The following is a 10,629-nucleotide window of genomic DNA, read 5'->3' on the forward strand; positions in this document are numbered from 1 at the left end:
CCTTTGACTCAGCGATTTCCTTTCTACAGATCTATCCCAAAGGTAAACTGGCCAAAATCAGAAAAAAAAAAAAAATATGCATCTTTGTAAGAGCAAAAATCTGAAAATGATCCAAATGTCCATCAACTGGGGAATAATGGAATAAATGATGATACTTTTATGCAGTGTAGCTGTGCTAATAAGTGAGGATGGTCTCTAGATACTAGCAAGGAAGGTTCTCTAGGTCTTGCAACTAGTGCAAAAAGTAGAGAAAGTTCTTACTATATGCCACTGCTTATCTAAGAAAACAGGGCATGCGTACATTTTAAAAAGTTGAATTTGATGGTATACAAATTATATCTCAATCAAGCTTTCCTAAATACATATTTATGGGTGTGTGTGTGTGTGTGTGTGTGTGTGTGTGCGTACATTTAAAAGTGGAAGAATAAGTCACAAGTTTTTTTAAATTCTTAGCACCAGAAGGAAGAGAATAAGCTTTGATCCAGAGATAAAAGGTAGAATTTTTTCAAATGCCAGGGTTTGGAGTCTATGTGTGAGTGTGTGTATGTGTGTGTGTGGCTGCAGGTGAAACCCAGAACCTCAAGCATTAGATAAATGCTGCACCATTGAGTACACCCCCTACCCTACAACACGTTTATTTATAGAGTTTATTTTGGAACCAGTAAATATTTTACATAATTATGAGAAAAAAAATTAACTCCAAAAGCAATTCCTTAAAACTGGAAGGAGAAGGAAAGTGCCCAAGTACACACCCCACCCCAAGAGCAATTGCAAGTGACTGGAAAGCACTGTGAGGAGACTGGACCTTCTCAGTGGGATCGGCCCTAAGGACAGAGAGAACTGCAAATCACAGGGGTGGTGGTCTGCCCTGTCGTCCAGGCTACTCCACTCGGGAGGCTGAGGCAGGGATCCCTCCAGCCAGGCATTCAGGGGCTGTAACCATGTTGCTAACGGTCACCTTGGTGGTGGGGTTCTGAAACTGTGGTCTGGGTGTTGTGGGACAATTCTGATGAGTGACTGTGCTGGTGTCTAAGAACTTTTCACTGTGGTCCAAAGGAGATGTGGTTTAAGATCCATGAAGTTCAGGCCCATCCCTGTAATCCCAGGCTTGGATGGAAGTATCAGAGGAACATCTGCTGATAAGCTTTATCTTTAATTTAAAAAATGCATATTCTCTAGCTCTGTCCACAGAAAAGACTAGAGCAATGACCCGCCTGGGGTAATTAACTCCCAATGTTCAGATTGTCATCTACACACAGCATCTTTCACAAAAGCAACCAGGAATCCTTGAAGAAATGGTTCAGTGTGGGTCAGAAAATATGCCATATTCCTCATACCAGGAAGAAAGGGAGCTATCAAAGTCTACACGGTGGTACCCAAAGAGTCTTCACGGCCAAGCCCGTGAAGGTTCTCACTGGCCAAAGATGGAACAAGTTAAACATCTGTAATAAGAATGAAAACTGCAGCCAGAAGTGGTGCCCTATGCCTGTCATCCCAGTGTCTCGGGAGGCTGAGTTAGGAGGATTGAGAGTTCAAAGCCAGTCTCAGCAAAAGTGAGGCACTAAGCAACTCGGTGAGACTCTGTCTCTAAATAAAAAATAAAAAATAGGACTGGGGATGTGGCTCAGGGGTTGAGTGTTTCTTCAATCTCTGGTACCCACCCTTCCAAAAAAGAATGTAAACTGCAGTGAATTGAAACTGATCAAGTATGCTTCAGTCCCCGAGTTCTCCATGTACCAAGCCCTCCATGGGCATTTAACAGCTTCTTTAGTACCTTTGGAAGGTGTTAAGGAGCCAGATCTTTATTCATTTCTGAACTGGCAAATCAAGGGAAAGATCAAGCACGTGCCCCTTATTTTCTACATAATCTGGACCTCGGAACAACCAGAGTGGCTAAGGGAAGAGTATTCCAGTTAAAAGATGAAAAATGAATGAAAGAATTAGAATATCACCATCTTTACAATTCCCCCTGCAAATGAATGGGCCATAGGAAATGACCACCAATGGCTAGTAACAACACACAAAGAGAGAAACACGGGTCATGTGTGCTTCCTGATGAAAATACACAACACCTATGAAGCAGATCTGCATGTGTTCATGAGTACACGCGTGCACACACACACACACACACACACACACACACACACACACACACCTCTCGCCAGCATACAGCTCTGCAAATACAAAAGACAGAAGAACTGTTAAAGAACATCACAAGAATTTCATCAGCAAAACTCAGCCTGTAGGAAACTAAAAGAGATAACTCAGTTTAAGAGAGAGAGAGAAATATACAGATTAAAAAATACTCAAGTCATATCCCAATGGACAGGTCCTATGTAGCACCCAATTCAAACAAACAAAATGTAGAGAAAAAAATTAAGATGTAATCAGAAAAATGTGAACAAAGATTAAATATTCAAATGATATTAAGGAATTATTGTCCATTTTAGATAAGATATACTTTGGCTCTATATTTTTAGAATCTTTATCGTTTAGAAATACTCCCCAAGGTGCTTTATAAATGATGAGCTATCTGGGATTTGCCTCAGGACACTCTGGGGGTGCAGGTTGAGTGGGGGGTACAAGAGAAGATAAAACAAATTTTGTTCTGAGCTGAAAACTGGGAGCTGGGGTTGGTTCCGTGGAGGTGATGATGCTATTTTCTCTGCTTAAGAATATTCTAGTCTCTCAATAACTCAAGCAGGGCAGAAGTAGTAACAATCTCGTGGGAGCGGAGGTTAGGTGGAACATCAGGATGGTCCCGGTACTTCCCCTGAGGGTCGGAAACCAGAGGCTGCCTGGCTCCCAGCGCCATACCTGGGGCCTAGCATGGTGCTGGCCATCCACAGGTAAATGCAGGTTGAACAGAGGAGAAGCCAAGCACTGTTAGGTGGGGTGAGTGTAAACGACGTCAGAGACAAAGGGCCTTTAAATAATCCCATAACCATCTCAACTGGGTTGCTGAGGAGTTTGGTTCAGAGAGCAAAGCAGATTACAGGTCAGGCAGAGTAGGTCAAGCCTACCTGAGGAATAAGGAGCTACCCCAAAAGCTCAGAGATTTGTTTTTATCTGCTACAAACTGCACTTTCTCTGCCTCCCACCCCTCCCGTCCCTGGCTGGTCTTTTCTCCCCTTCCCACCCCCCCTCCTCTGCCTCTCCCTCCCCCCTGCTCTCCCTTTCTTTCATCTTCCCTCTCTGTCCTCCTCCCTTCCTCCCTCCTCCCCTTTTCTCTCTGTCTTTCTCCTCATCCCCTTTTCTTTACTCTCCCCCAACCCCAGCTTCAAGGGCACACACCCTCAGTCCATACATGTCTCTCCTGCAACCTGGGACCCTCGAGGAGGGTCCTGGGCAAACACCCCAGCAGACCAAGTGCTCAAATCCGGGGCCTGTGTGGTCTCACTCTGTTCCTCACAGTGAATCTGTTTCTCCCAGAGATCCTAGAACGAAAAGACACAATCCTGCACACCAGTGGCTTCATGAAGGCCCCTGCACGGCTCCCATGTTGTAAATTTATCTCAGGAGACCGTAGCTCTATTTCCAAGGAACTCAATATACACACACCTCCTTTTCTTTTTTCTTTCATTCATTTTTCTTTCTTTTCTTTTTTCCTTTTCTTTTTCTTTCTTTCTATCTTTCTTTTCTTTCTTTCTTTTTTTTAGGTTGTAGCAAGAGTGTACACATTGCAAATTTTCAGAAAAGCAGACTCGAAAATTGCTCTGATGTGCTTCACAGACTTGAGCACCAGACTGTGGGTTCTGGGTGCCCCAGATCCTGCCTCTCTGTGGCCTCCTACTTCACCCCTGTGGCCACATGCTGGTTGGACCAGTGGGGAGCAAGCCACCCCAGAGAGAGCACAAAATAGCTGGGAAATAATGCACAGCACTTTTCTCTGTCCTCCCTAGTTGGTACAACCAGCACAGTGGAGAGTGAACCAATTACGCAGGACGTAGAAGCTAATGTGAAGCAAGTAAATGGCTTGGCATAGAACTTAGGTGAAATAAAAGGAGAAGTCTCTAAGCATGTCCAGCCTCCTTCCTCCCTGGGGCTTCTTCCCTAGGCTACTGGCCCACGAGCTGCTTCAAGAACTAGGAGGGAGTGTTGAGCTCTCTGCCACAAACATACAGCAAAACTGCAGGCTTAGGTGCCAACGCTGGTATTAGGAAACTGAAGCACAGGGAAGTCATGTGACATCCCAGGGCCATGCAGATAGAAAGTGACCATGCCAAGATTCAACCCTGCTGTGTATTCCAGAGTTCATGCTCCCAACCTTGTACTCCTCCTACCACCCATCATGCCTCTCGCTGCCTGCCTCATGAAATCCAAGCCTCATGCCACATGTCCTTGTCTGGCCCTCAGTGGTCCACCTCTCCTCCCAGCAGGCCTTTCCTCAAGCTGTGCCTGTTACCTGCCTCTGGGGCACAGAGTGCCTACCCCGCATTTACACCCATTCACGGCTTGCACAAAGCACTTCTGTGACCACCCAAGCCCTCCAGACAGCTCCCTCTCCAAATCCTCACTGTATTTCTAATGCTTATTATAGCATTCCGCTCCACGTGCGATGTCACTGGCCTGTGATCCCAGCAACTCGGGAGGCTGAAGCAGGAGGATTGCAAGTTCAAGCCCAGCCTCAGCAACTTAGCAAGAACCTGTCTCAAAATAAATAAATTAAATGAAACAGAAAAGGCTGGGGATGTAGCTCAATGGTAAAGCACCCTTGGGTTCAATCCCCAGTACCTAAATAATTTGCTTTAATGTAATTTAATAAGACATACAACATTCGGCACTTACTTAATTAAGCACTGTTCCACGTCTGATCACTGCTGACGTGTGCCTGTCGTGTGATGTCTAGGGCATGCTGACCTGATGGGGCTGCTGGCTGTGACTCAGAGTTCCCAGAGAGCTGGGAGGATGCCGGGCTTTGGGCACAGGGAGCTGCACAGCCTGAGATGGGCCCAGGCCAACTTGCCCTGTCTTTGAAGATCATGTTTTAAACTTAACATCCGTAAACACTTGCATTCTGCTCCTCGGTCACGTTCGTGTTCCACTGAGTATAAAACTGGTCTTACATCACGTGCCATCATGAAGAGAGGACTGAAGCTTGCCCCTTGTTTGCCAGCTGGCACAGCATGCCACCAGGCACATCCTGGAAGGAGAGCGAATCACCCTGGCTTAGGAACAGGTGTGCAGAGTACAGAGCATGTCCCTGGAACTTGGCCTTGACTCCTGGGTTCACTGGGTTAATTTCAAAGTTCCTGCCCTTTCCTTGCACTGTGTTTTCTTCTCTCACAAAACTGATTTTTCAGGTCCAAGGGGCATGATCTCCACGTACTCCTTAAGATCTCCTGAGCCCAACCAGCTACCTGCAGCTCTTTTGGTGACTGTGTCCTCCTCTGGGAACTGTCTGAAAGCCACCTGGCACAATGGCTCAGCATTGTGAGCTGAGCTTCGGGAGAGAATTGCTATTTGCTTCAAGCTCTAAAAGAGATGAAAGTCCTCTTACACCACGGCCCCACAAATGCCGTATGTCGCCAAAGGCTCCGAGCACAGGAAATACTTCCAAAAATGGGATAGAATGTCATTCCTACGATGCACGTAACCAGATCACTTCGTTACATAGAATTTAAATTTTTTTGCTTGTTAGCTAATCAGGAGCCTAGGGTGCATAAATTAATTTTATGAATAAAAAAATAGTTCTAGGGGAGATCACTTGAGTGACCAAACTTGAACCAAAACGCTTTTGAAATCAAATTATGAAAAATAGAATCTTAAAGAAGGAACAGGCATCTTTGCTTGTTTTCTGACCTGGTCTCCTGCTAAAGAAACACTGGATGTTATGGAAAAAAGTTTGCTGTTTCAACTGGCAAGGCACATCCAAGAATCAAGTGCATGAATGTTAGAAGAGAGGGCTCCCAGTGGACTTATCTTTAGAAGTCCCCACTTAGTCACACCACTTTGACAATTGTTTCAAATTAAACATCTACACAGAAGTCTTAAGGGCAAAAGGGACCTGGTAGATTCCCCACCCCCCCCTTCCTCTGGTTACTCACTCTCCTTGTTAGTATGGATGCAACCTTAGTGTGACTTTTTTTTCTTTCAAATTACACTATGACTTCAGCACAGCATACATCCAAACATCACTAGCTTTATTTGGTGCTGTCAATCCCCAAAGGCATCAAGTTACATGGGCACATATATTCTTGGGGAGAATTAACAGTATTTAAAACACGACCATATATGCATATACATGTTCTGAAAATACCATCGCCAGCCAAGCTGACCTACTTTAAAGACAGGGACTGTGTCCTGTGTCTCTGTAGACGCCACCTTGTTTGCCTGGCCTAATATAGGTGCAGGTTAAATTCTGAGTGGGTGAAGGAGCATGGGATGCTTGTTATCAGCACCATTAATGCTTCAGAGGAAGCACATGGGGGAGGGTGCACAGTCAGGCCTTCTGGACATTTCAGCTTTATTTTCACAAACATTGTTCCCCAGGCACCCACGGCCTGCCTGTAGCTCCCTGAGGAATGTGTTCCCTTAGGTAAAACCTCCCTCCTTACACCTTCCCACCTGATAAGTAGGACCTGCGGGCACTTTTTTCTTTTTAGAGGAACAACTGTCTTCAAACCTCTAATTACTGCACCTCCTTCAAGTCCATTATAAAGGAATTTGAGGAGTAGAGAAGGACTGTAGGACCTCCTGGGCCCCAGCATGACTCCCCCAGGTCCCAAGCCCCACTGGCACCCTGCCCTCTTTCTCCCCTCCCCCAGTTGGAATGTGGGATGGTTCCTGGATGCCTGAAGTGGTGGGGGAGGAGCACCTCCCCCTCCCCCATCTATGTTTGATGCTCTGATGTTGGGAGCCAGCCCAGCACTGAGAGGAAGCCCATTCTCGGCCTCGGTGCAGGCCAGGCCTGCTCCCCACCACTGCCCCATTGATCCTGGCCAAACGAATCCCCACAGCACCTGGTCTCTTTGCTGTAAACACTTTTCTTTTCCTTTGGGTTTATGGCCCCCCTTCCAAAGGATCCCAACTTGTTTAAACCCGCTCTAAACAAAGGGCTCTGGTGATCACAGACATGCTGCTGGTTTTATGGTGTCTTCCTTTGTCTAATTTTCTCCCACTCTCTTCCTTCCTCCCCACCCCCAGCAGCCAGGTACCCAGGCCTCTTAAGACAGGCCTTCCAGCCAGCTGCTGGGCAGGAGGGTGCTGGCTCGTAACATCTGGTTCCCCTCAGCTGCAGGTTGGCTGTTTTGACAGGAGGTTGGGGAATGAGACATAGGAATCTGAGTGTCCCTGGGGTTGGGTTCCAGCATGTCCTGTCTCCAGGAGTGAGAAGGGGAGTTTTGAGGATGTCCCCAGGGTGTTCAGCTCAGCATCTCTCAAAAAGGCCAGCCCCGCTGTGTTGGGATAGAGAAAGACGCCCTGGTCCTATTCTGTCCCTCCAGCCACCCTGCAAGCCCACACTCCACTTAGCTATTGCCCACGGGATGGTCACTCAGGGAACCGTGAAGACAGGCAATCTCCTTACCCGCCATCTTGTTCCTGCCCACCAGGGGCCTGCCTGCTGTGGCGACACCCAGACTCTGCTGCAGACGCTTAGATCTGCTCTCCAGGTGCCCATCCAAGCAGGCTCTGCGCTGGCTTCCTTGTTGGCATTCACTGGCCTTCTGCCTCTCTCAGGCCAGTGCTGATTCCTGTTGCTGTCTTGCTCTTTGCATGTGGGAGTGGGGAGAAGCATTGAGGCAGCCCTGGAGAACATGAGAGTTCTCTAAGGTTTGTTGAGGTTGGCTCAGCCCTTTGGAAAGGGAACCACAAATTCTTTAAGATTTTTCCTTCTTTTTTACTATGGGTAACAAATTGCCCTAATGTCAATAATGGAGACTATCCTTTTCCTTTTCTCTGCACCAGAGCTTGTCATAGATCCAGTGTCTGTTATGTCTGGGCTTATTTCTGACCCTTTTCTCAGTTCCATTGGTATTTTTCTATTCTTGCATCAATCCGACAGCCTCTTAATTACTATCTACTTTTGATAAATCTTGATATCTGATAGTTATCAATTCTGTTCTCTGCAAATGTCTCATTTTTTCTTGGTCCTGTATTGTACTTCCATAAAACTTTGAGAAACAAATTGATTTCTAAAAGAAAAAAAAAATTGCTGGCATTTTGACTCAGATTATCTTGAATCAATAGTTCAGTTTAGAAAGCAAATCATTTCAGTTTTCTAGGTTGGAGGGCTCTGGACTTGCTAGAGGGCGCCTTTTCTCTCCGAGCCTGGTGGTAGGACTGGTTAGAAGTGGGGCTGGCTTCTCACTCTGGGGGCTGTGAGGTTTTCTGCACCAACGTTCCTATCACAAAAGGACATAGGGATCACTGTGTTTCCTAGACAGGGAGCTGAAAAAAAGAGTTACGTTCTGATTAATTTTTAAATATGTCCACTGAGTGTCAGGCTCCTTTCTAAGGCAGGTTTGCCCTCCTGTTTGCTCTGTAGGGAGCGGCCACCTGGAGAGGAGACAGCCAGACACCACCAATACGGAAAGGGCGTCCAGACAGTCCCTGCGTCTCTCTGTCCTTGCTCCCACCTTCCCTGTTCTGTTCTTTGAAGAAGGTTCTGAATTGAGCTCACCCCACCTGGGGGCAATTGTGTAAGCAAGGCCAGTGTGGGAGACAGTCTTCACCCTCTTCAAGCAGCCTGTCTAGAAGACGCCAGGATCTGACACCTCCTCTCTCCACACTCACCAGCGCAGCCTCACCCCTTCTTTCCAAGGCTTTTGCTGGAATCCCATGAACAAATACTTTTTGACAAGGAAGAGGCCCGGTTGACATAGAGAACTAAAAACCAGTTTCCCTTTTCATGGGTCATTCTCTCTCCTTCAGCTAGTCTTCAGGGAGCTGTGGGCGGACACCCCAGGGAGAGGCCATCCCCACAGTGGCCAGTGTCTGGTAGATCTGGTGATGTTATCCAGTCACTCCAATCCTGTGAGAACCCACTGTAGGCATATTTTGTCCCAGTCCTTGTGCACATTCTTTCTAATCTTATCAAAACAACTCAGCATTTCTATAGTGGGTTTTTTTCCCCTGTTTACAAATTGCATTGTCTCATATGATGTTCACAAATGCTTGGGGCTGTTTTGGTCTTATTTTGTTCAGAAAGGAACATTGGACTTAGAAAAATGACGTGATTTACTTTCTAAACTCTTAAGGGCATCTGGTTGATTCCATATCTTAGCTTCGGTGCTACAATAGTCAAGGACATGCAGGTATCTCTTATATATATGGACTTCACTCCTTCAGATATACACCCAGGAGTGGGATACCTGGGTATATAGTGGTTTGGTTTCTAGTGTTTTGGAGGAACTTCCACACTGTCTTACATAGCAGCTGTACTAATTTGAATTCCCACCAACAGTGTATAAGTGTTCCTTTTTCTCCACTTCATCACCAGCATTTATTATTTTATTTTTTTATTTTTGGTAATAACCTTTCTGACTTGGGTGAGATGGACTCTCAATATAGTTTTAGTTTGCATTTCCCTGATGGCTAAAGATGTTGAGTATATTTTAATATATTTATTGACCATTTGTACTTCTTCTGATAACTGTCCAGATCATTTGCCCATTTTTTATTGGCTTACTTATTCTTCTGTTGTTAAGTTTTTTGAGTTCTTTATATTTTATGGATATTAATCCTGTCAGAGGAATAGCTGGCAAAGACTTTTCTCCCATTCTGTAAGCTGTCTCTCCACTCTGCTGATTGTTTTCCTTATTGTGCACAAACTTTTTAATTTGATATAATCCCATGTGTCAATCCTTGCTTTTGTTTCCTGGGCTATTGGAGTCCTATTCAGGAAATCATTGCCTGGGCCCATATCTTGGAGTGTTTTCCTTATGTTTTCTTCTAGTATTTTCAAGTTTCAGGTGTTACATTAAAGCCTTTATTCAGTTTTGAGTTCATTTTTGTAGAGTGAGAGGTAGGGATCTAGTCTCAGTCTTCTCAGGTAGACATCTGGTTCTCCTCGCACAATTTAAGAGGATGTCTTTCCCCCAATATATGTTTTTGGCACTTCTGTCACGAATCAGTTGGCTATGGAGTCCTCTGTTCTGTTCTACATGTCTGTTTTTATGCCAACGCCTTGCTGTTTTTGTTACCATAGCTCTGTAACATATTCTGGAATCAGGCATTGTGATGCTTCTGGCATTGCTCTCTCTGCTCAGCATTGCTTTGGCTATTCAGGATCTCTGGTGCGTCCATATGATTTTTAGGATTTTTTTTTAGTTCTGTGAAGAATGTCACTGGTATTTTGATGGGAATTATATCTGTAGATTGCTTTGGGTAGTATGGCTATTTTAACAATATTAATTCTCCAATCCCATGAAAAGACATTTCCTCTCATGAAAAGACATGTGAGGTCTTTTCAAAGGATAGGAATTATTAAAAAAAAAAAAAAAAAAAAAGGGAAAAAATTTGTTGGCAAAGACATGGAAATATTGGAACACATGTTTCTTACATAAAATATAAAACGGTGCTGCCGTTGTGGAAAACAACATGGAAATTCTTCAAAGAATTAAACAATTCCTAGATGATCCAGCAATTTGACTTGTGGGTATGTACCCCAAAAAATGTGAGAGCAGC

At 45.1% G+C, this 10,629-nt stretch overlaps 1 protein-coding gene across 1 annotated transcript in view; it reads right to left on the bottom strand.

The window, feature by feature from the left end:
- The window catches only part of GTF3A (general transcription factor IIIA), a gene marked incomplete at its 5' end in the record, with an annotated part of 51,774 nt that extends 44,239 nt beyond the window's left edge, over positions 1-7,535 (bottom strand). The window contains 3 exons of the mRNA XM_079138413.1: positions 3,308-3,437; positions 5,067-5,143; positions 7,529-7,535. Of these exons, the coding sequence (XP_078994539.1) occupies positions 3,308-3,437; positions 5,067-5,143; positions 7,529-7,535 (214 nt within the window). The remainder of the gene's footprint in view (positions 1-3,307; positions 3,438-5,066; positions 5,144-7,528) is intronic.
- Between the last annotated feature and the right edge of the window lie 3,094 nt (positions 7,536-10,629).

The sequence above is a fragment of the Sciurus vulgaris genome (genome assembly GCF_902686455.1).
Source record: "Sciurus vulgaris genome assembly, chromosome: 4".
Taxonomy (NCBI): Eukaryota; Metazoa; Chordata; class Mammalia; order Rodentia; family Sciuridae; genus Sciurus; species Sciurus vulgaris.